Source organism: Cygnus olor, chromosome 17, assembly GCF_009769625.2.
Source record: "Cygnus olor isolate bCygOlo1 chromosome 17, bCygOlo1.pri.v2, whole genome shotgun sequence".
NCBI lineage: Eukaryota > Metazoa > Chordata > Aves > Anseriformes > Anatidae > Cygnus > Cygnus olor.
The window spans coordinates 15,487,227-15,512,051 of NC_049185.1; the positions used below are offsets into that span (position 1 = coordinate 15,487,227).

Consider the following 24,825-nt stretch of genomic DNA (forward strand, 5'->3'; position numbering starts at 1 on the left):
CCAATGCCTGTTTGACAGTAGCGTTTCGAAACGAAAATAAGAGTTTGAGTCCTGACATGAAAAGGTGGAGCTGGAGATGATTTTGGTACCTGACACTGGTATTTAGACATTTACATCAATGAAGCTGAAGTTTCCTGTGAGCAAATGTAGCATTATTTTGGTCAAAGGACAAATTACTGAAAGAATAAAGTAATTTTGCAAGAAAATGAAAACAGCATTACCTTTAGCTAGCAACATGATGATGTTACAAGTTGTAGAGAAAACCCTGAAATAATTGTTATAATAAATTCTAACAGTTTGAAAACATATCTGAAAACTTCAATATGCTGTTACATCAGGAATAGCCTTTCAAAGCAATAAAATATTTTCCATATGTAATCATCCTCTTCATTTTCAGCTCGAATAGTCTTACAAACCCCCACAGCAAACAATCCACTGGTAAACTACAGTGCTTCTGCCTTTGCTATGCAACACTCTTCTACAGTGTAGCATTGCTAACTGAACTCATGCAGAAATTCACTGTATTTAATTTTTTATAATTGTTAATTACAGCCATTTGTTGAACACAAGATGACCACATGTAGGCACAGCACATGTTTCGGTGGTGAGTCATTTCAAGTTTGATTTGTTCTGTTTTCTTGACAGTCGTATTCGGTTCATGTGATATCTTTTGGATTTACAGTAAATTGTCTTGAGACTGAGATTCAGAATGCCTAATTTTATCCCAAAGCACAAGTGCTCAGTAAAGATGAGAAAATATGAGTTGTGTTAAATGTATTTGTTGTGGGGATATTGTTATAGAAAAATGACACAATCTGAAGGCAATTATATTTTTCACTCTCAAGATCTCAAGGTAGTAGAATGATAACTTTGTTCAAAAATGTCTAGAATAATTTTCAGGTGAAACTATCACTGAAGTGTATTTCATCAGAGGATTGTGAAACACTTTTTTGCAGGCTATTAAGTAATAGTTGGACAACTGTTTGTCAGGAGTTATGTTTTTGTAGTAGACCTTTCCATTAGGCTAAGTAGTGCACTAGAAAATATTTGGCAGTCTTTTCCACTGCCTGAGAAAGCTTATTAAGCAGAAGATTGAACTGGAATAGCTAGTCCTGCTCATTTAGTGGCAGTCTAAGCATCTGCTGATGTGTTGGCCTATACTCATACAGAAAGTAGATTCATTTTCCAGGGCTATCAGTAAAAAATTTCATATTTATAGTATTGCCTGGGGAGCTTGGAATACAGAGACCATAATTCTGCAATACTGTTGGGTTGTCTGGATAAGCAGTGTTTTTAAAGCTCCTCAAAACTTTACTGGCTATAGAAAAACTGTCAGAAACATGTCTTAAATAAGATGATGTTGTTAATGCTCGATTGAAAAAGCAGATGAAGGTGTTGGATGTTAAAATGGTCCTGAGAATATATGCACATGGATTTTCAGAATCTGATGAACGGCCAAATACTATTACAATATAGACTTGAGATTCAAAGGAAGACAGTGCATCTTAAGCAATTGTTTCATCAGCACCTATTCTGCTACAAAATTGAGAGTCTGCATTACTCTATTCTCAGTGCTTTTCTGTCATATATACATCAATAAATTATCTTTGAATTTTACTGTGGTTACAATGTATAAAATATTTATTTTTTCTCAGAATGTAAACTAACATCTTTTCTTCCTATGAAATGTTAGCAAGATACAAGCATAATATGCTGTATTAAATAATGCATTTCCTATACATATATAAATATATATATTACTATGATAACAGATAACACATTTTTAAATTACAGTCTCTATTTTCCCTCCAACATAACAATATTAAGACAAAAGTACATATAAAATCATTTAGTCAACAAACAAACCTATTTTTTTTAAAGTAGATTTTGAATTAGGAAGGCCACCTTTCCAGCTGGTTACCATCCAAAGTCCAGGTATTCTGTAGGCTACTGTAACTGACATGCTGCATAAAGTTAAGAGGCAGTTTCACAAAATGCTACAGTGGCAGTGCCATCCATAAGTACTCACTGCCCCTGCTTTTGGTGCACTCCTATCTTTTTCCTATGGCTTATTCTCCCCATAGCTAAGATAGCTCACATTTCTGTGAAACCACCCAATAAGCAAGATAAGAGAATTTCTCATTGCTAAAAGTAACAGCTGGGAGACAAGTGGCTGGAGAGCAGCTCTGCAGGAAAGGATCTGGGGTGCCGGTCAACAACAGGCTCGACATGAATCATCAGTGTGCCCTGGCAGCCAAGAGGGCAAATCGCACTTTGGGGTGCATTAAACACAGCATAGCCAGTCACTTCTGGTGATTCTCCCACTATGTTTGGTCTTGGTGCAGCCTCAGCTTGAATATAGTGTACAGTTCAGGTCTCCACAGTAGAAACAGGATGTTAAGGTCCTTAAAAGTATCCAGAGGAGGGCAACAAAGCTGATAAAAGGGCTGGAGGGCATGCCCTATGAGGAGAGGCCGAAGATGCCTGGTTGTCTAATCTGGAGAAAAGAAGGCTGAGAGATCACCTCGTTGTGCTACAAATTCCTGAGCAGGGGAATGGAGAGGGACGTGTCGGTCTTTGCTTCCTGGTGACCGATGACAGGACATGAGGGAATAGCACAAAGCTGTGCCAGAGGAGGCTCAGACTGGACATTAGGAAAAATTTATTTACCGCGAGGGTGGTCCAACACTGGAACAGGCTTCCTGGTGAGGTGGTTGATGCCCCATGCCTGTCAGTGTTCAAGAAGCATTTGGACAATGCCCTCAATAATATGTTTTCATTGTTGGTTAGTCTTGAAGTGGTCAGGAAGTTGGACTAGATGATCTCTGAAGGTCCCTTCCAAATGAACTACTCTAGTCTAACTGAGTGAAGAAACAATGATGGTAATTTTTAACCTGATCAGTTTATTGCACTACCACATAGCCAGGCATACCAGCACAACAAAGTGTGGAAGGGGGCAGGGGCTGGAATGTGTGTATGTGAGAAGCAACTCCTCATGATGGTATTGTCAAAACAGTTGCCTTTGAAGTTGTGGCCAATAATACATTATGCTGCCAATAATACATTTGCAGCCTGTCCATCCTGTTGAGAGAACTACTAGGTAGGAGTTTGGAAGGCCATTCAGATAAAATTCCAGAGAAATTCCCATTCTGCAGCTATTTTCAATTTGTTGAAGTAAGTGCTGTAAACACAAACATGATGACATTCAGAGCTATGTGCATCATCCAGCTGTCAGTGCTCAGCTGCTAATGTCATAGGGGTATGCATTGCTGTGTGCTGAATCATGTGGGATTACAACAGTTGCACGTGTCAGTCTTTTCTTCTTCCTCTACCAAAGCCTTATAGCAAACATCATAAAGTGCTGCATGAATGTATATGGTATATGTTGGCCATATACCACCATACCACTGAAGTGTCTGTGCTAGGTTTACAAGTTTTGAAAAAAAATACACTTCAGAGATCTGCCTGTTCTTTATGGTTTCAGGCACATATAGTAAGAAGTGCTACAAGGACCCTCTTGCTGCATTTCTATCTATTACTGTTTCCTAGTAGAAGAGGTATCTAGAACTGGGCAATCTGAAAGACTTTGGGGAACATAGTTTCCTTGACACTTTTTTCAGTGCATTTTCCAATGTACTGTGCAATACCATAAGCTTAGTCTTTCATTGTTGACATGGCCAGTTGATCTGCTATAACTGCTATTTTTCTGACTCTTGTGTATGGGAATAAGAGAAACATTCCCTAAGAAAGGCACATGAAATATTTAATTATTTAAAAAGTAGCTGAGGAACTGATGCAAAAATCTCAGTTTCTAGATTCTCTAAATTTTGCACTAGTATCATCAGTCTTTTTCTTGTTGTTTGTAAAGGGATTTCTCCAATTTAATAGTGAAATTAAAATCCGTACTGAAAAAGAGATGTAAAAAATGTTCTGTCTTTTTTTTCCTTTTGCAGGGGGTAGAAATCAGTCATGGGGTGCTCCTTATGTTTTTTCAGGTTATCAGCATTAGTTAACTGCTGTATGAATTTTCCTTTGACTGTATATGTTGAACTGCTCAAGAACATTTGATAAGAAAACAAAGCTTCCTCAAAATGTGCTCGTAACTTAACTCCTAAGGATCTAGTTTTATTCTGTGGCTCCCTCCTAGCTGTCCATTAATGAATCAGAATAACCATCTAGAGGAAGTAAACTAATTTGCTTCACTACAAATCTTTGACGGATTCTTTCACTGCACAGCATGATGCAAACACAGATTGTTAAAAAGGCAATTTTAAATTTTTCATTGGGTCTGAAACAGACAATATTTTTTAGTCCAAGCTGATGACACATAAGAGAGAACTGGCATATTTTACAACACTTCCTATCTTGATTTTTGGCAATACTGTAATTATTTTTTCCTGTAACCTTTCCAGCAGTTCATGCAATATGTGCTAGATGTTTCCATAATATTCTGATTTTGATTTAAACAATTCCATAATTGCTGGCTTAGTGAAGTCCTTTTTCTATTAAGAACTTATTGTGCAATTGTGGCAATCATCTATGGTACATAAATGAAGCTGGAAGTAATTCAGTTCAGGTAAAAGACTAGATGTAGAATGGCAAGTAAGGCACAATATTTCATTGTTTAATTTTTAGATGCCCTATTTTTTGAAGGAAAACTATAGTCCCCATGAAGAGAGGGACTTTAGATTTTAAAAACAGAATGGAAAATACTATAATGAATTCAAACTCAGTGTCAGTTATCTTACTTTTCTTCATTATCTTTTGCAGATGCATTGAGCTGTTGCTCTCAGACCACAGGTCTGGTGTATAGAGTATTGGTATGCTTAAACTTATATTTATTCCTTTTGTTCTAACTGGAATTACTGTACTTTAATGTCTCTCTAACATAGTTTAAGGAACTGCTCACTAATGCAAACTTTTCCAGTCTACCTATCTGACCTGTATTGTCAGTTTTTCCTAAGTATCTTGCTGAGCTGGACTTGAAGCTGAAAGACTCACTGTTGATCCCCAGTGGTGGGATGAGAAGTCTGAGCAATTTAGGTAGACAGATGTTCTACCAAAGAGAAAAAAATAGCTAATTGTTATAACCAAATAGAAATTATTTCACAGATCAGATCCCCACTGATCTTTTAGTTCTATAATTAGTCTTAAAAATGCAGTGCCATTTTAATTTTGCAGGCAGGGAAACACTTTCTTCGCACCATTAGTTATCAAGGCAACTGTTGTGTATGTTTTCTGATGCACAGCCTGGCATAGGTGTTGACAGCAGAATACAACTCTGTAAATATTTAAGGCTGCTGGGATTAATACCTTTAACCTTGGAGTGAGAATTGATGTTAGCCTCACTATCTAAAAATTTAGTTCATTTATAATTTCTTTGAACAATCCTTTAAGAAGTCCTAAACTCACATCCAAAGTTAATGCAGGACTGCAGACTGGCATATGATAGTTTTTGAAAGGAACACTCTATGAGCAAAATTGTCATAACCATTGGTGAATCTGACTGCTCACACATACTTGTTTATAAGTGTAATGCACACCTTGACCCAGTGAGAATTAGTCCAATGACGCATTTGCAGCTGAAGCTCCATTGAGAGTGTGCCTCCTGAATTTGATTTGATTTTTGTTTGTGTATCTCTGCTTGTAGAAACAGAAAAATCTAGAAATAGAGCATTGGCAACCAGCCTGATAGTTCCTCAGTCTTTTACTCCAAATTTACTGTATAGTGCCATTTAGAGATGTTTACATTAAAGCCAAATAAGCTCTGGCTTCTGTGGCAGCTGAACAGGTTATCAGTATCTACCTCTGTCTTCAGTCTTGAGAATAAAGAGACTAAAATGGCCTGATATAATACAGTGACACAGGAAGACAAAAAGTCCTCAACCTGCAGATACTCATTCAATTCCTTTTGGCAGGGTTGTGAGATATTTTGAATTTTACAGGTTTTCACTTGTATTTTAAGTGCACTGGTTTAAAGGCAGCAGTTAACAGTACTGCAGGTTTGATGAGCACCAAATATTTCAAAATTATTGCAGCAATTAAATCCATCATCACTAGTATACACAAGAAAACAGCAGATCAAGCAAAGTCTTTCAAAGGCCTTTGGAAATTGACTTTTTGGAAGACAAGTATGAGTTTGGGAAGAAAAAAAAAAAAGGATTATTCTTAAATCACCTGGATTTTACGAAGATTGGTTCCTGTAAAATAAAAGACACTTCAGTTTCCCACTAATGGACTGCAATCATCTTGTTGACTTCGAAGCTTCTTCTTGAAGATGGATATTGATGTGGATGGCTGGTAAAATATACTCCAGATCTCACCAGCAGCAGTAACCTCATTGGAATCTTCCATTTCATTTGCAGATGGTGTTTGATGGGATCTAAGAAACAAGAGTTAGTTCACAATAAGTATTAAGGTGCACAGGAAGCTGCTATTATTAGTATGTTTGCATTATTGCTGCACTGATAATGCTAACGAGTTCCTCTATATTTGTGACCATATTTTTTTTTCTACTTGGTACACAGTTGCATAAGTTTTTGAAGGATTTGTTGGTTGCTTTTTGGACCAAATGACAAATAAGGCATACTGTTGCTATAATAGTTGCTACCCTAATGAAAGCAATTAAATTAATCTGTTTGTACATAGTCTATTACTAATTACTATTAATTCATGTCCTTGTATATTTAAGTTAGTTTGTGGTGTGTAAATACAACACAGCATTTATGATTTGTTCAAAACTCACCCATCATTTCAGTCAATGAGTAAGTAGATGCTACCCTAGCAAACAGGGAAGGTTTTTTTTTTTAAAATGTGCTTGATTAGTATCCTATTGTGGATACAAATATGTAACATATAACTTGATTTTAAATATGACTAGTTTCACAGTATCGTAATGCAGAGAAATTAGGTGTACCAGAATTGGTACAGAGCTTCACACTTACTTCATGCTAATGTGGAGAAATATCTTTGCCAATATGGCTGTAACACTTAGGATGAGCAGCGCCGTGAGACTATATATTGTCCACTCTGAAAAAGAAAAACGAAAACAAAAAGCAGGAGAAAGGAAAGAGGAGAGAGGAGGAGAGGGAATGAAGAGGAGGGGAGGGGAGGGGAGGGGAGAGGAGAGGAGAGGAGAGGAGAGGAGAGGAGAGGAGAGGAGAGGAGAGGAGAGGAGAGGAGAGGAGAGGAGAGGAGAGGAGAACTCTCAGTGCATTCATTTACTTACAATTTTTAAAGTAGGTATACTGCAGAAAAGAAACACATAGCCTTTGTATGCTTTACTCAAAGCTGTAATTTGAAGACACGTTAAGCCTTTAGGAAACAACTGGCAGAAACTGTGTAACTCAGTCTGGAGTGTTTTTTCCCATGGAGGACTACTCCCTGTAAAAAATCAAAACTGCAAAAATCCAAAGCATATGCCAATAAAATTTTCTAATATACCTATGAAAGTAAACAAAACTCACTCAGAGGAAATATTAAAAAGCAGACTAAGGAATATACTAGAATATATGCTGCCAGTAGTAACTCTAATGTTTGTAAGCAGGTGGCCTAGTTTTATATCAGTGATTATGAAAATAATCACTGTTTATTTTTTCCTTTCTAGAATCTACTGAGACAGTTGATCAGTATTTGTGCTCTCCTATTTTATTACCTTATGCTGAAGGCTCTTGGGCATTGTATTTTGCATTCCAGTTTAGTTTTCTTTTTTGGTACCATCAGGTCAAGCAGGACTTGAATAGCTTGACACAGTGTAACATCTGAACTACTTAAAAGACTGAGATTGGAGGGGAACATATTTTTAAATTATTAGATCACTTGTTCATTCTGAGTCCCATAGTCTCCAACCCATGCTGCATGCAGGAATGCCAGGAGTTACACTTATATCAGTATATAATTTGTCTAATTTGGGTATTGCAGCTAACGTGCAGTCACATTTTTAGACTTCAGGAATGAAGACATAGCTTCAGGATTACAGAACTATTAGAGTGTGCATAGAGAGACCAAAGTCTAACTCCATCAATATGTAAAAGCAGGTGCCCAAGGTAGTTTAAAGATAAATGAGACCAATAATGATATTCCGGTCTTCAGTTATTTGCAACTTAACAAACTCCTGAATGAAGGGATGTCTTGGAAAATGAGCTCAAGACACATAACAGCTCTCAGTGACATCTCTTGAAAGATGAACCTGCTTCACTTTTGCCTAGCCCTCTCTGTAGTTTTGCTCTGGCTTTTGTGAATTGGGATAACTGGGCTGCACGTAGCATTCAGGCTAATTCCAGACTCTGTAAACTCTTGCACTTTTTTTCAGCACCTTTTACCACCCCTACATTATGCCCTGGTCACTGAAACCGATTCTAGCAAGGAGGGTACTTCCACTTGCCATTTGGTTTTACTACTTATTCAAAGTAAGTAACAAATCAAAGTAAATAAATATCTTTCTGATATGCTTTCATTCTCAAAGACTCGTTTTCACTTTATTTCTAAATGATTTATGCTGAGAAGTCAGTTTTGAAAAGCAATGAGATCAGCGCAATTAGTGATAATTAGACTACATGAAAATTCTTCTTCAGGCATCTATTAGTAAGAGGCACAGTGGATCAGATAAAATGGGGGAGGAGGCAAAAGTGATAAAGATTCTAGATTGTGCCAGAACAAAATTTTCCTGTTTTCACATTTTCCTTGTAATATTACCAGGCATGGAGCTACTAGGATGACTTGGGCTGGTTGTGATGACATAAAGTATCTTTGATGACCGAGCTGCATTGATACTGAGATTTGCATGTTCATGTATCTTCTCTGAAAGGGTCTGATTCATTGTAATCTTGTTTTGATGCACACTGTCCTTCACAGCTGAAAACAAAACAGTGTGATTATATAAACAGCTTCTTAACAGATGTAATTGGGCATTACTTTGTGCTTGTAAACAGGCATATGCTTCCCTCTGGTTTACTTAGAGAACTCCAATAATCATATTATGTCTGATGCCAGAAAAATTGTGTGCTTCACCAAGCTGGGGTTCTCAGAATTTTTCTGGAAGTTAATTGTTCATCATAACAGTAGGTACAACTCAAGGACTGAAATGTTTTCTCCTGATCTCCTGAGGACTTTATAGCTGAGTAGAATAGATTATTGGAAAGAGCTGAGATGAACCAAAGATGCAGATGGACTACCATTTTTTTCCCCAGCTTCTTTTCCATTTTCCAACCTGTTTTGACAGGCAGGTATGTGTAGGATTGACTTTTTGAAAATGTAAATTTTGATATTTATGGTATAGATGACTGGAGTATTCCAAATTGAGAGAAAAATTAGCAGAAGCTTTTACTTACTGAACAGTGGCAACAAGATGGATTAAAAACTTGTGGACGTGAGGTTTAATTTTTTTTTTTTTTTTTTGCCACTTCAGAAATCTCCTGTGCAAATTACATGCTTTAATAACATATTGAAATGTAGAAAGAGCAAAGTTAGCTTCTTACCTCTATACCTGATAGCAAATCCTTGTGCTTGATTGATTTCATCCGAGAAAAAATACAAAATAACAAAATCCAAAGAGATGTTGAAGGTGTGGGGAGGACGGTTCTTGCCGTTAAAACGAGCTAGAACATGATAGGTATAGCCGTCCAGTAATTCCACCATATCTGTAGCATCTTTGATTTCAAAAAGGACAAAGCTGAAGTGGATTTGAGATGCTCCTGGGACTTGTATGGTCCAGTAACATCCTCTGCCTGTGCCATATGTGTCGGGAAAATCTGGGGAATAGATCACAGCTGTAGCAGAAGTGTAATTCCCTCCACAGGCACCAATAAGGGCTGTGAAGAACAAAGAGTAGAGCAAGGAAAATTAAAAAAGAGAAACTAGTGCAGGTTATACATTACTTATGCACAACTTTAGTACTCTTATAAGATTCTAACATTCATGTGACTTTACGGAACATACTTGCTACCCCAAAAAAGATGACTCTCAGACTCACATTATTGCTTGGGATACATTCATTCTGGCTCCTTACTCTGAGACCTAAGTATCAATATGGAATATTGCAACTATCCTTTGTCCTTGTATGGTCCTTTTCCCACACCCCTACAGGACTGGGATCAAAGCTAAATCACTGATCCAGGGACTTCCCCATTTCTATCAGACGGATAGGTAGATTAGTAACTCTCACTGTTGAATCATTTAAATCCTTTCCAGCTTTAATGAAAAAAAATAAATAAGTCTTCACAGGATAGCTGAGGTTGGACAGGGCCTCTGGAGACTAGTTCAATTCCCCTGTTCAAGAGAAGGTCAAAGGAGAGCACTTTGTCCAGTTGTGTTTTGAGTCTCCAAGGCTGGAGATTGGCAACCTCTCTGGGCAACTTTTTCCACTGTTACCCTCAACGTAAAGAAGATTTTCTTTATGTTTAAATGAAATTTCTTATATTTCAGTTTGTGTCCATTGCCTTGTCTATTCACTAGATACCACTTAGAAGAGTGTGGCTTCATCTTTACATCTTCCCATCAGGTATTTATACACATTAACTCCCACCCCAAGCCCCAAAGCCTTCTTTTCTCAAGGCCAAATGATCTCCTCATATGAATGATGCTCTAATTCCTTAATAATCTCTTTGACCTTTTATATGTGTTTTTAAGCATTCTCTCTCCTGATCTTGTCTAACTAAAGTTTGACCATACCTTCACTAAGTAACATGAACAAGTGCCTGTTATGAAGTCTAAGGAAAAATCTTTTCAATTTGTTGCTACAGTATTATCTTAAGAGTCAAACAAGTACGTGCTCAGTGACTTTTTATATTCCTTAACAACTGTCCAGATTCCCAGTGCAAACTTATTCATCAATGAATCTAGAGAAACTCTAATGCCAACCGACTTGATGCATATATATTTATATATATGTAGTATATCAGTACAGATGTGTATATATTGTGTATTTAAGGGAGATTTTATATATATATATTAAATATATATAACACCTATATATTACATACAAATATATTATATATGTAATATATATTACATAATCATTTATTTCATGACCAAATTGTTTGGATCAGAGTTATCACTCCCCCATATCATAGCCTGAAGTTCTGAAGGATCAAAATAGAATTCCCTCTGAAAGCCTAATTAAAGCCCTGTAATAGTGGGCTGTGAGAAAGGAAATACAGGAACTGAAGTATTTTGATGTGTCTCGGTTTTCACAGGCCTCTCAGAAAGAGCTTTGATAAATACAAATTAAAAGGGAGTTGGAGGAATGAGCAAAAGTAGAACATGTATGCCGGAAAATAAAGTGAAAACACTTCACTTTTTTCTGGAGCAAGGCCTGATCATAACAACAAACCTTGCACTTCAGTGCTGCACTATGAAAGACCCCATAGAGAAACTGAAAGAATATGAAAGAAGAATTGAAAGAATGTGAAAGATCCCACAGAGATACAAAGCCCCATAGAGAATCTGTGTTTGGCACTTACTCCAAGCTAAGAGAGCTGGTGATTTAATTGAGTAGATAGAATTGCTTGAATAGATTGAATTGATAGAATTGAAATTTGACAATGAGATATCATTTGCAAATAGTTTATAGGCATTGTTATATTTGGCTGTGCTGTTTGTAACTACCGAACCAGAAGGCATTCTTCAAACCAGCAATATTAACTATGAATGCTAATGACTAATGCTCCACAAAGCACAGCATTCCCCATATGGAACAAAAATGCTTTCCCTCTCTCAGTTCATTCTGGTTCATACCAGAAAATATATAACTGGTTCATACCAGTTCATTCATTTCTGGTTCATACCAGAAAAGACAATGCAGGTGCTCAGGGTAACACCTTGCTGAGCCCTTGGCCATTCTAGAAAAGAAAAACTATGAAGGATACCTCTAACCATGACAAATTTGGGAGGCCAAGAGCAGAAGGAAACAAAGGATATAGCAGTATGAACCTACATGCTACTACAATATTGAAAGCAATATACAACTCCAATACTTCTTTTCATATCTTGGGGAGAAGTTGGAAGTGAGGGAGTAGAATGACTAATTCCTGCTCTAAGTGAAACATCTTTCTGTCCTGCTAGATGGAAACCAGAGTTTTAGAGTGAGGAGGTGGGAAGTTGTGTATTCAGAGGCCAGAAAATCATGCTACTTTTAGTGACAGAAAACTTATAACTTGACTTTAAAGGTAACTAGAGGTAGTTAACACCAAAGGCAGTTGAGATCTGAGAAGCAGTGATATATCAGTACATACTGTGGACTGTTCTAGTACCCCCAACTAAACCGGAAGCCTGTACAGCAGCCAGACAACCAAGTACTCATACTGTCAACCAGTTACATTATACAGCTGGTGCTGGTATGTTTACTGAAAGGTGTAGTAGAAAGGAGGCTTTCCTAATATAAGAAATGATGAAATCAGTGATGATCATAACAGCAACCTAACTTGTTTGTACTTTTGTTGTACACACCTCCCAATCTCAATTGTATTACGCTGCTTTGTATTATGTAACTGGGTTATAGCAAGTCTTGTCTGGAAAGGAAAACCAAAGTGTTTTCATAAAAATAAGTTGATTTTTAAGGAAATTTTATTTGAGGTGTGTCACTTGATTACATATCTGCTCTCTGGTAAGATCAGTTCTGAAGAAGCCTTGTTGTGACATGCTGTTTATGAGAGCTGAGTCAGCACCACTTCTGGGGAAGTAAGAGACACTGGACCATGAGTCAGTTGCCTGAGCAAGCATCATTTCTTGGAAGATCTATTTCACATTATTAATGGAAGTGAATTTTATATGTAAGTGGAAAGCGGCTTTATTTTACACTGAATTTAGGTGCTTTGCTGTTTTCTGTGCAACAGTTCTCATTGCCTTTAAGCCCTTTCCCCTCATTTGTTCAGCATTTGAAGCCTCTCCTTTGGGAAAACCCCAGCCTGTTTCAATACTTACTGTCAAAAAGAATGACTCTGCCATCCCCACCACAAGGCTGAGTATGGTCTCCAAAGCAAACACTGTTGCATTCCGTACTGGCTGCCTCCCCGTATCTCCAGTAGTCAGGATTATTTCCACAGAAACAGGCATAACCTGATTCCATGCCTGCAAACTTTGACAACAAAGATGCATAAGGAAGGGAGGGATATTTAAAGGAGCAACACCAGGAGGCTGTATGAGCAAGAAAGCTGGCAGCAGATTATGTATGCTTTGGAGAAGTATGTTAAGTCTGCAGTCAGAGGTCCCATCACAAACTCTATTTGTTTGATCTGTTAGGATCCTACTTAAAACTGGAAAGAAAGCTGGAATGGAGCACAACTAGGGCACCCTGTCAATCACAACTGCATAAGCAAACATACTTTCTTCTGGTATCCAAGTTATTATTAATTGGTTGCTTGCCCAAATTGCTCTGGATGCAGAGAGAGAGCTAGGTTTCCTGGAGTGGGAGTGAAACATTAGACCATTTGAACATTTAAAAAAGGAAGAAAAGGGAGAAAAGGAAGAAAAGGAAGGAAGGAAGGAAGGAAGGAAGGAAGGAAGAGAAAGAAAGAGAAAGAGAAAGAGAAAGAAAGAGAAAGAGAAAGAGGAAGAGGAAGAGGAAGAGAAAGAGGAAGAGAAAGAGAAAGAGAAAGAGAAAGAGAAAGAGAAAGAGAGAGAAAGAGAGAGAAAGAGAAAGAGAGAGAGAGAGAAAAAGAGAGAGAGAAAGAGAAAGAGAAAGAAAAAGAGAAAGAGAAAGAGAAAGAGAAAGAGAAAGAGAAAGAGAAAGAGAAAGAGAAAGAGAAAGAGAAAGAGAAAGAGAGAGAAAGAGAGAGAAAGAGAAAGAGAGAGAGAGAGAAAAAGAGAAAGAGAAAGAGAAAGAGAAAGAGAGAGAAAGAGAGAGAAAGAGAAAGAGAGAGAGAGAGAAAAAGAGAAAGAGAAAGAGAAAGAGAAAGAGAGAGAAAGAGAGAGAAAGAGAAAGAGAAAGAGAAAAAAGAAAGAGAGAGAAAGAGAAAGAGAGAGAAAGAAAGAAAGAAAGAGAAAGAGAAAAAAGAGAGAGAGAAAGAGAAAGAGAGAGAAAGAAAGAAAGAAAGAGAAAGAGAAAGAGAAAGAAAGAAAAGAAAGAAGGAAAGAAAGAAGGAAGGAAGGAAAGAAGGAAAGAAGGAAAGAATGAAAAAGAAAAACAAAGAAAAAGAGAAAGAGAAAGAAAAAGAAAGAAAGAAAGAAAGAAAGAAAGAAAGAAAGAAAGAAAGAAAGAAAGAAAGAAAGAAAAAGAAAAAGAAAGAAAGAAAGAGAAAAAGAAAGAAAGGCAACAGAGGGCTCTAGGCATAAATGTTTTGTCTTTGAAAACATTTTGTAAGTGTACATCAAATAAATCACCTTAAATTGTTGACTTCGGCAGGAACTAATGCATGTTTGGATAGTAAGTTTATTGGAGGTCTCGCTGGTGCCAGTCAAAGGTGGTGGCTCTCCATGGTCTTTGTAACACCCTAGATTCCCTGGCACTGGCAAAAATAACGGACAACAGTCATTCTAAAGGTTTTCCTAAATACACCCAAGACACAGACCACTTTATCTACCACCTTGTTACTAAGCAATTCCTGTTACTCTAAGCTAGATCCTTGCCTTGTTTTACAAATACGCCCAGGGATAAATGACAGGTGATGAAACAGCCTCACATCTACTTAGCAATAAACCTATAATAAAATACTCTGCAATATGTTTCTGTAAGCTGTAGTAGTACAGACAAGATAATCATCTGGTTCATTTCTCGTAATAGAAACAATGGGGGGGGGTGGGGGGTACTAAGTGGGTTCAGAAGTTTTGTGTTTGGGTTTTGCCTTTTTTTTTCTTTCAACTAGGATCATGTACATTATAACAATGTAAATTAAACAATGTTTTCCATCAGATCTTCAAAATAGTTACATTCTAAAAAATTTCTAAACACAGTATCTGAGAAAGGAAAACTAAATTGTTTTAGGATGGAGTTTGGTAAGTTTTATGGGAGGGACTGTATATTTTACATGAGAGATTCCTAATATATAAAACTAAAAATCTGATATGAATTCTCAGTATTTTACAGTATGTATGTAGAGATTTACCATGAGCAAAGCTGCTTAAAAACATAAACAACAACAACAACAAAATAACACATCTATTTATACTGTTTTGATACAATGTTTTGAGGCTCTTTGATCACACTAGGCAGTCATAAAGAGAGATTTTCCCCTTCAGTGCATGATTTGTCTTCTATTTTTTTATTATTGCACTTTTCATCAAAACACTGGAATTTAGCTATTACTACTAGAGACAGCATGTGTGGTCCAATATACAGCTGTGTTAATGGCATAACATTATCCCCTGTCTAATTGTCATGTCTGCTAAAATACTTGGAATTAATAGAAATAGAAATTAGAAATACTAGAAATATATAAATAGAGATAGAGATAGAGGTAGAAATAATAAATAGAAATAGAAATAGAAATAGAAATAGAAATAAATAGAAATAGAAATGGAAATGGAAATAATGGAAATGGAAATAGAAATTAATAGACAGTTCATTTGGAAGGGACCCACATCTAGTCCAACTTCCTGACCACTTCAAGACTAACCAACAATGAAAACATATTATTGAGGGCATTGTCCAAATGCTTCTTGAACACTGACAGGCATGGGGCATCAACCACCTCACCAGGAAGCCTGCTCCAGTGTTGGATCACCCTCGCGGTAAATAAATTTTTCCTAATGTCTAGTCTGAGCCTCCTCTGGCACAGCTTTGTGCTATTCCCTCATGTCCTGTCATCGGTCACCAGGAAGCAAAGACCGACACGTCCCTCTCCATTCCCCTGCTCAGGAATTTGTAGCACAACGAGGTGATCTCTCAGCCTTCTTTTCTCCAGATTAGACAACCAGGCATCTTCGGCCTCTCCTTATAGGGCATGCCCTCCAGCCCTTTTATCAGCTTTGTTGCCCTCCTCTGGATACTTTTAAGGACCTTAACATCCTGTTTCTATTGTGGAGACCAGAACTGTACACTATATTCAAGCTGAGGCTTCACCAAGACCAAACATAGTGGGAGAATCACCTCTTTTGACTGTCTGCCTATCTATCACCAAGTTCTACAGTCAGGGATTTTTTTGCCCTTGCCAGATTGACAAGGATTATCATCATCCAGCTAACCACCACAACTTTGTATGGTGTGTGATGTGATCATAGAATCGTAAGAGAGTTTTCCTTAGTTATGATACCTCTGACCTCTCTCTTGCTAACAGCTTGTGGCACAGTACTGTTTCAGGTTTTGACTTATTTACAGGTTTTTTTGTTTGTTTGTTTGTTTTGTTTTTTCCAGGAAAGGGAATACTCAGGTTTTGGTTTTGTAGCCTCTGATGTTTGATAGCACATGGATTAGGTGTTTTGTGGCTCCTTTTGCATTAGCCATTTCTTAAACAGGTGGCCATTTTCTCCATCAGATAACCTGTGTTTTAGTAAACTGACTGCTTCTGCATTACTGTATTTTCACATAAATACAGTAGGAATGGAATGGCAATCCTGAAAGTATCTTTTCATTGGATTCTGGAAGTCCCATTTCTGACTTTTCTCATACATGTCTATGTGCAACAGGCATTGAAATAATGGCCTAAATTCAGACCTTTCTATTTGTCTAATTCTAATAAGGATGTTCTCTTCTCTATTCTTTTGGTTTATCATATACTGAGCTTGTGAACTGGTGTCAGCCTACCATTAATATCTGAAGCATCTTGACATCTGGAACAGCAACAGGTCTGAGAACTTGGTCCCAGACTTAGACTATGTTGCTCATGGCAGTTTCCTCATTGTGAGGAAGACAGTTAATATAACCAGTAGCGACCAGCAACTATTAGTGGTGTGCATATGATTATACTCTTAAAGAGGATGATTATAGTGTTATAAAGAAGAATGAAAGAAATAATGAAGGTGGGAAGAAAAAAAATAAAGTTTTTTTTTTAATAATTAGATAATGTTGCTTCAAATGTTGTTGACAAAGTATTTTTTTCTAAGAATGATACAATTTCAACAGTAAATGCTTGCATATATTTATAGCTTGGATATGTCTTGCAGCAATATGCTTGTAAGTACTGTTAATTCAAGTTACAGCCTGATTTAACATACCTTTGGAAATTTTCATTTGCAGCTGAGTACAAACAGACAGATAACTCTCAAAGAGCTCAGTCTTCCATACAGAACATGACTTCACTGCCCAGAAAATGCTTCCTAGTCACCAGTCTAGTGCATTTTCCTAGGAGACCTGGGATTTTCAAAACCACATAGTAAAATTTTTTTTTTTTTTTTTGGTAAAAGGAGCTTTATTGGTGAGAATCTTCATCCATGTCTCCAGAGGATTAATTCTCCCATGAGCTCCATGCTAAGAAAACAGACTCAGCCATTTGAAAACTTCATACATTGCATACCAGTTGGGTAACATCTTAAAGCTAATTAGCCTCTTTAGTGTTCCAGTGGTATTTTAACTTTTTCATGTTTAGCTAACAAAATTAGTGTCATGGGATTTGATATAAACAGTCATTCATGGAAAAGCATTAATCTAGCCCAATACTGAAGAGCAGGTTCCAAGCAAATGCATAGTTCTTCAAATTACTTTGATAACTAATCATCAAACTACATAACCCTGTAGATACATCCTCCACTGGGAGCTAAAAGTACTTGAGTAGTCCCACATCAAATATATGTTTAAATGATCTTCTGACCTGGGAAAACACACAACATATTTTCTACCATACATGTATATATGATTTTGATGTGCCCCTTCTTCCTATGGCTACTGATGGGCTGGTCCTAAACCTGAGACACTTTGGAGTTGCTACTGATGGGTAATCAACATAGATGGTATAAGCATACCAGCAGAGGGGAGATCATTTATATTCTGAGCAGGGGAAAAAAGCTAGCTGGCAAAAACTGGTTTTATATCAGACCAACAGTGACCACAAATCACTGCTTTTTCAACAATATTTTAGTATATTAGAATAATATGTTCGCCATTCATACCATATTAAACTCAGTCAGGATGTATGTTCAGGGAGGCATTACACCGTAAATCCAAAAGAAGGCAGTATACATTTTATGTGGAGCAACTTTGCAGAAAAGGCCCTGGAGGTTCTGATAGACAGGGAGATGAATATGACCAAGAGTGTAGTGGGCAGCAAAGAAGGTCTGTAGCATCCTGGTCAGTATTAAGATGAGCACAACCAGAGATCAAGAAAAGTGATTTTTCTTCTACTCAGCACTTTTTAGGACCACATCTAGACTACTGTGTCCAGTTTGGGGCCCACCAGTACAAGAAACATTTTGGTTGACTGGAACAAGTTCAGCAGAGAGCCAAGATGCTCAGAGAGCTGGAGCACTCACCCTGTGACAGGAGGCTGAGGGAGTGGGACTTGTTCATTCTGCAGTCTGAAATGTTCAGACTGGATAGAAAGAAAATCTTTTCACCATGAGGACAGTCACCACTGGAACAGGAGCCCAGAGAGGCCATGCAGTCTATGTTCGGAGGTTGCAAGGAAGTTGTCAAGATCTGACTGGCTAAACTTGGTCTAACCTGTTCAATTGAACAGCTTGGTGTAATCTTAGAGCTGGTTCTACTTTCAGCAGGGGACTGGACTAGATGATGTACTAATGCCCCTTCCAACCTATGGTATCTCACAATCCTATGTGTATGTATTAAATATAAATCAATGGAGAATCAAAATGTTTCTTAATAAGTAGCAACTGAATAATTAGTCTGACCTTCAAAAATTTCCAGCATAATCTTTTGCCTTAATTTGGTTTTACTGTTTAGCTTACTAAAGAAGCTTGACAAAAATGTGTTAGTCAATGTACTGTGATTAATAGTCATGCTGATCAGTGATGTCTTACTGTTACATTGCCTTCTCCTGTTTGTATCTAGTTCTCCTGTGCTTAAAATGTCACTTCTTTTGTGCAAGTATGCTATTTCTCTTTTACACAGTACCTGACACAGTGAGGTCCTGACAAACACCAGAGCTTCTGGATACTACATGTTAAGACATATATGAAAACATATAAAATTAATGCTTTTGAACTCAAAGCCATGTTTCAGATGTGTTTATCCAGTTGCCTGAAGATCCTCCTAGCGAAATGGTAGTATATGCCAGAATACTCTCTCAATATGTAGATCTTGTGTGAGATGCTCCTTGTGTTAAAATGTATATATCAGTCTTACCAAGCGATCAGTACAGCTCTGTACAACTACCCTGGCTCTTCCATTTAACACTTTATCAAATTTATTATATGACACACATGCACACAGGAAATAAGCTTACAGTAATGAAATCTTTTTGTGGTAAGAGACACATGTGGGCCATAAACACCGAGGTGCAATTCAGCAAGACAGTGAGCCTTACTTACTTTTACCTTTAGTGTGTGTATGCTCTTATTTGAATTTCAGTCTAACCCCGTTGGAAAAGAGACCAAAAAAGCCAGGAATAGCTGCAGCATTGCAAACAAACCATCTAAATCATTCAGACATAGCTATGCATTGAATAGTTCATATAAGATACACATGTTCTCTGAGGACTCATGGCTGCCTTTTTGCCTTTTATTTTGTTTATATCAACTCCATCAGACAAGGCATTAAGAAAAGGAGAGGAGAGGAAGAAAAAGAAAGTCTAAGCTCCTACTGGGGCAACCACCGTCTTTTGCATTTATGACCATCCATTCTCAGCTAACATTGCTAAATTCTATACAGTGTGTTTACATGTGCAGAATACATTTCTGAATTAAGCATTTCATGTTAAATATTAGTGAACAAGACATGTGATACAATCACTGTCTATGCAAATGTCTTAACTGTAGATTCCTAATTGTTACAGTGAATCACTGTATGCAAATGTCTCTAGATAATAAAGAAGCTTCATATTGTTGGCATTGTACTGGTATTATGTAGATATAGCTTATAGGTACATTATACTTCAGATACTTTTATTTTCTAGTAGTACACATAATCATGTAAAAGAAGCTTATATGAGACAATTTTGTACTTCTCTAAAATTTTCAAATGGGCTTTCTTTACACAACTGCTTTTTTACTCTATCATAAGACCCAGTTTTGTTTTATGTACTCCACAAGTTAGTTTTGATGGTCCTATGATTTATCATCATGCCTACTGAAAACAGAAAATATGGTAAAGAATAAAAGTTTTTTTGACTTACACAACTTCATTAACCATAAGGTTTGTATTAAGACTTGGAAGGACTTGCAATGTACAGTTTGCGCTAAGTTGCTGTAATTCCTTTCTCTAGTATCCTGTTTCAGTGCAGTGCTTGAAGCAGCTGCTGCTGGTCAAAAGGACATTTTGTAAATATAAGTCTGGATTATCTTTGCAAGTAAATGTCCAAATTTAAATCCCCAGTTCCCCACCACAGAGAAAATGATTGAGGCTTGTTTTAAAAGGATTCTTTGTGTACAACAAATGAAGTGGAGAGAATTTGCCTTCCAGGTTTTTTTACTGGTGTCATATCCAGAGATTTTGCAAAATTTGTGGTCTTTAAAGAAATGCAAATTCTTTAATTTGAGACCTAAACAAATGTATTAATTATGAGGATCATGCCTCTTAGATAGGACTTTGTAACTTAGAAAATGATAGTAAGATGTCCTCTGAACAATGAGCATCTGAGTGTCAAACAATTTTGTGTTACTTAAATTAGATTCCTTAATCTGCATTTAAGTCTAGGTAAAAGTCATCTGACAGGGTCACACTTACATATATGTTTGCCTAACTTGAAGATATGAATCATTTGCTCACATTCACAAAAAGAAAAAAAAACTGTGGACAAAATAATAATAATAAAAAAAAATCACTTTAGATCTACTTTGCTTTGTTTGGTTTTGTTTCCTTAACTTCAAGTAAGAAATGTACTTCTTTCATTCAGAAGTATTCCTACAGAAAGACAACTTCTCTGATACTTAGCGTACATATAAATGGTCTCTTAGAAGTAGAGCACAAAGAGCAAGTAAAGGCATTAATGATTAGACTCAATAAAATGTTAAGTTATGGTTGCTAATATTTAGGCATATGTTAAAAATGCCATTCTTAGGAATTTATCCTGGAGCCTTCAGGAATGAAAACTTGGGAATATATTGACATGAACCATGGAAAAAGAAATAGATTTTGGACAAGTTAAGTAATATAGTATATTAATGATATTAAATTCTGGAAGGAATGTTCAGGTGAATAGCTTGTGAATTATCTGTTTAAAAAAAAAAAAAAGAAAAGAAAAGAAAAGAAAAAAAGGAACAAAGTTGTGTTTCTGGATTAACAGCAATTCTAAGTATATGCACCTGAAAAAAACAGAATTCTAGTATAGCTAACAAATAGCCATCTTTTCCCTGTGTCACTCATACTGTTTCTTTCCAACAATTCTGTTTGTGGTCTGTTACACACATTAAACTAATGCCATTCATTTACAAATGACTTGCAAATGATGGAGACATATGTATCCTTTTGAAAAATTAATTAATCATTTCCTATTAATTTTTCTCCTCTAGACTTTACTAAATGAATGGCCTATTTCTATGGGTTCAGAAAACTAGCAGTACTTCATAAGTTTTGAGTGATTCTCTGTCTTGTATTTTAATGTAAATAATATAAGCCAGTAATTTTGAGAGGAGATGAAGAACATAGCAATGGAGGGACAACTATACAGTAACCTTGTCATTAACTCTAGAGATGTTAAAAATACTGCTTAGTTTGCAAATGAAAATAAGCTGATTGGTCTTGGAAAATCACTACCCACTGCTGTATAACTGCCAGTCTCTGTTGAGCAGAGATGTGGGCCTAAAATAATTACGTGGTTCTCTTACTTCGGCAGGATGGAATCTCACAGTATTTCCAATATATTCCATCTTCATGCTCCGCAATGTAGCACCATGGGCTGACATCTCCATCAGGGTTCCTGGGAGAGAAAAACTGAGAAAGTGAGTGAAAATTCAAATGTTTTCAAAGACTGTATTAAATATATTAAACGTGAGTTTCACAACTGTTTTTTGTTCTAATGCCTACTGAATATTTAACCTGTTGAACTTACATGCCAAGAAAAATGAAAAAGCCAACAGGATGTTCAAATAACTTTGGTTATTATAGTATGCAGCAAGCATAAAAGGCTAGTGATGTCTAAAATATAACTTTTTTTTTTCTTTAACTCTGAAAGGTGCAGAGCTATTTCTGGACAGTACTGACAGAGAGGAAGATTTTGAGCACCATGTCCTGTGTACAGGTTCCTTAGACTCCTAAACTTGATTTCTGCCTCGGTACAAAATAGTCCAGAAGCCATCTTTCTGTGTATAAGGACAAGAACATTTATCTGATAAAGTTCTGAGGAAGACTGAGGTCTGAGGAAGTTCTGAGGAAGATTGAGGCAAGTGATTTTCATGGGTGACTCTCTGCTGAAAAGTATGGAGGCACACATCTGCCAACCTGACCTCTTGTCTAGAGAGGCTTGTTGCCTGACAGGGGCTTGGATAAGAGACATCAAGGAAAGGATGCCAAAGCTTGTCCATGAGTCAGACTATTACCCTCTGCTGCTTTTCCTTGTGGGTGCTAAGAACACCAAAGGTAAGTCAGAAAACATCAGGCAGGACTTTAGAGATCTGGGCATGGTGGTCAAGGGTCTGGGAGCCCAGGTCATTTTTTCCTCAATACTTCCAGTGAGGGCGAAGGATGGGAAGAGGTTGAGACAGATATTCCAAGTTAACTGGATGCACCACTGGTGTTGGCAACAGGGATTTGGCTTCTACAACCCTGGAACCCTGCTTGGAGATCAAGAACTGATGGGGAGAGATGGGCTCCACCTCACTAGGAGGGGCATGCGTGTCTTTGCTAACAGGTTGGACAACCTGGTAAGGAGGGCTTTAAACTAGGAAAGATGGGGGAAGGGGAGAATTACAGGGATGGGATAGGCAGCAATAAGTGGCTCAAGTCAGGATGTCTCCAGTGGGTGCATGCAGCCAGGGAAGTGAGTGCAGGACATGACTATGAAGGATCCTCTTGCACCCCTTCTGGGAAACCTGTAGGCTTGATCACCTCCCTGAAATGCTTGTATAGCAATGCACATAGCTTGGGGAATAAACAGGACAAATTGGAGATCTGCATGAAATTGCAAGGCCACAATCTCATTGCAATTATAGAAACGTGGTGGGATAGCTCACGACTGGAATGCTGTCATGGAGCGCTACGTGCTTTTTAGGAAAGACAGGCCAGGAAGACAAGGTGGTGGAGTTTCAGTGTATGTGAGAGAGCAACTGGAATGAATCAAGCTCTGCCTAGGGGTGGATGAAGAGCAAGTTGAGAGCTTATGAGTAAGGATTAAAGGCTTATACCATGGCTGATACTGTTGTAGGAGTTCGCTACAAACCAGCTCATCAGGAAGAGGAAGTAGATGAAGCCTTCTACAGACAGCTGGAAGTAGCCTCAAAATCACAGGCCCTGGTTCTCATGGGGGATTTCTGCCACACGGATGTCTGCTGGAAAGACTATACAGCTATGCACAAACAGTCCAGGAGTTCCTGCAGAGCACTGATGATAACTTTTTGACACAGGTAGTCGAGCAGCGAACAAGGAGAGGCGTGCTGCTGGATCTTGTTTTTACAAACAGAGAAGGACTGGTTGGAGATGTGAAGATTGGGGGCAGTCTTGGCTGTAGTGACCATGAGATGGTGGAGTTCAGGATGTTGTGAAGAAGAAGCAGGGCAAGAAGTAGGATTGCAACCTTGGGCTTCAGGAGAGCCAGCTTTGGCCTCTTCAGGAACCTACTTGGAGGAATCCCATGGGTTAGGGCCCCAGAAGGAAAGGGGGCCCAAGAAAGCTGGTCAGTATACAAGCATCACTTCCTCCAAGGTCAAGACCTATGTATTCCTATGAGCAAAATGCAAGCAAAGGGGACAGAAGACCTGCTTGGATGAGTAAGGAGCTCCTGGAAGGACTCAAATGGAAGAAGGAAGTATACAGAATGTGGAAAAGAGGACAGGCCACTTGGGAAGAATATAGGGATACTGACAGAAGATGCAGGGATGTGACAAGGAAGGCCAAGGCCCATTTAGAGTTAAATCTGGCAAGGAGTGTCAAGGACAACAAGAAGGGCTTTTTCAAGTATATCAATAGCAGAAGGAAGACTAAGGAAAATGTGGGCCCACTGCTTAATGGGGTGGGAGCCCTGACGACAAAGGATACAGAGAAGGCAGAATTACTGAATGCCTTCTTTGCTTCTGTCTTCACTGCTAAGACCAGCCCTCAGGAATCTCTTACCCTAGAGACAGGGGAGGAACTCTGAAGAAAGGAGGACTTTCCCTTGGTCAAAGAGGATCAGGTCATAGATCTCTTAAGCAGACTTGACATCCACAAATCCATGGGCCCAGGTGGGATGCATCCACGAGTACTGAGGGAGTTGGCAGATGTTATTGCTAGCCCACTCTCCATCATCTTTTAAAGGTCATGTACAACAGGAGAGGTGCCTGAGGACTGAAAGAAAGCCCATGTCACCCCTGTCTTCAAAAAGGGCAAGAAGGGAGACCCAGGAAACTACAGTCAGTCTCACTTCCATCCCTGGAAAGGTGATGTAATCACTCATCCTGGAGGTCATCTCCAAGCACATGGAGGTGAAGAAGGTCATCAGGAGTAGTCACCATGGGTTCATGACCAACCACGACTAAGCTTGACCAACCTGATAGCCTTCTATGATGGAATGACTATCTGGGTGGATGAGGGGAGAGCAGTGGATGTTGTCAACCCTGATTTCAGTAAGGCTTTTGACACTGTCTCCCATAACATCCTCATAGGCAAGCTCAGGAAGTGTGGGATGGATGAGTGGACAGTGAGGTGTATTG

General features: G+C 38.0%; 1 protein-coding gene across 5 annotated transcripts in view; it reads right to left on the reverse strand.

Moving 5' to 3' along the window:
* Positions 1–1,626: 1,626 nt before the first annotated feature.
* Positions 1,627–24,825, reverse strand: part of KREMEN1 (kringle containing transmembrane protein 1) — a 36,985-nt gene continuing 13,786 nt past the window's right edge. For 2 of the 5 annotated variants that reach the window (XM_040576658.1, XM_040576654.1), the window contains exons 3-10: positions 21,808–21,899; positions 14,317–14,441; positions 12,919–13,072; positions 9,477–9,809; positions 8,695–8,853; positions 6,945–7,029; positions 6,178–6,382; positions 1,627–2,497 (exon numbers count right to left, since the gene is read on the reverse strand). In XM_040576658.1, coding sequence (XP_040432592.1) covers positions 6,220–6,382; positions 6,945–7,029; positions 8,695–8,853; positions 9,477–9,809; positions 12,919–13,072; positions 14,317–14,441; positions 21,808–21,899 — 1,111 coding nt within the window. In that variant the 3' untranslated portion in view covers positions 1,627–2,497; positions 6,178–6,219. Of the gene's footprint in view, positions 3,182–6,177; positions 6,383–6,944; positions 7,030–8,694; positions 8,854–9,476; positions 9,810–12,918; positions 13,073–14,316; positions 14,442–21,807; positions 21,900–24,825 lie in introns of all 5 variants that reach the window. The other 3 variants (XM_040576656.1, XM_040576653.1, XM_040576657.1) reach the window with 2 other exon arrangements.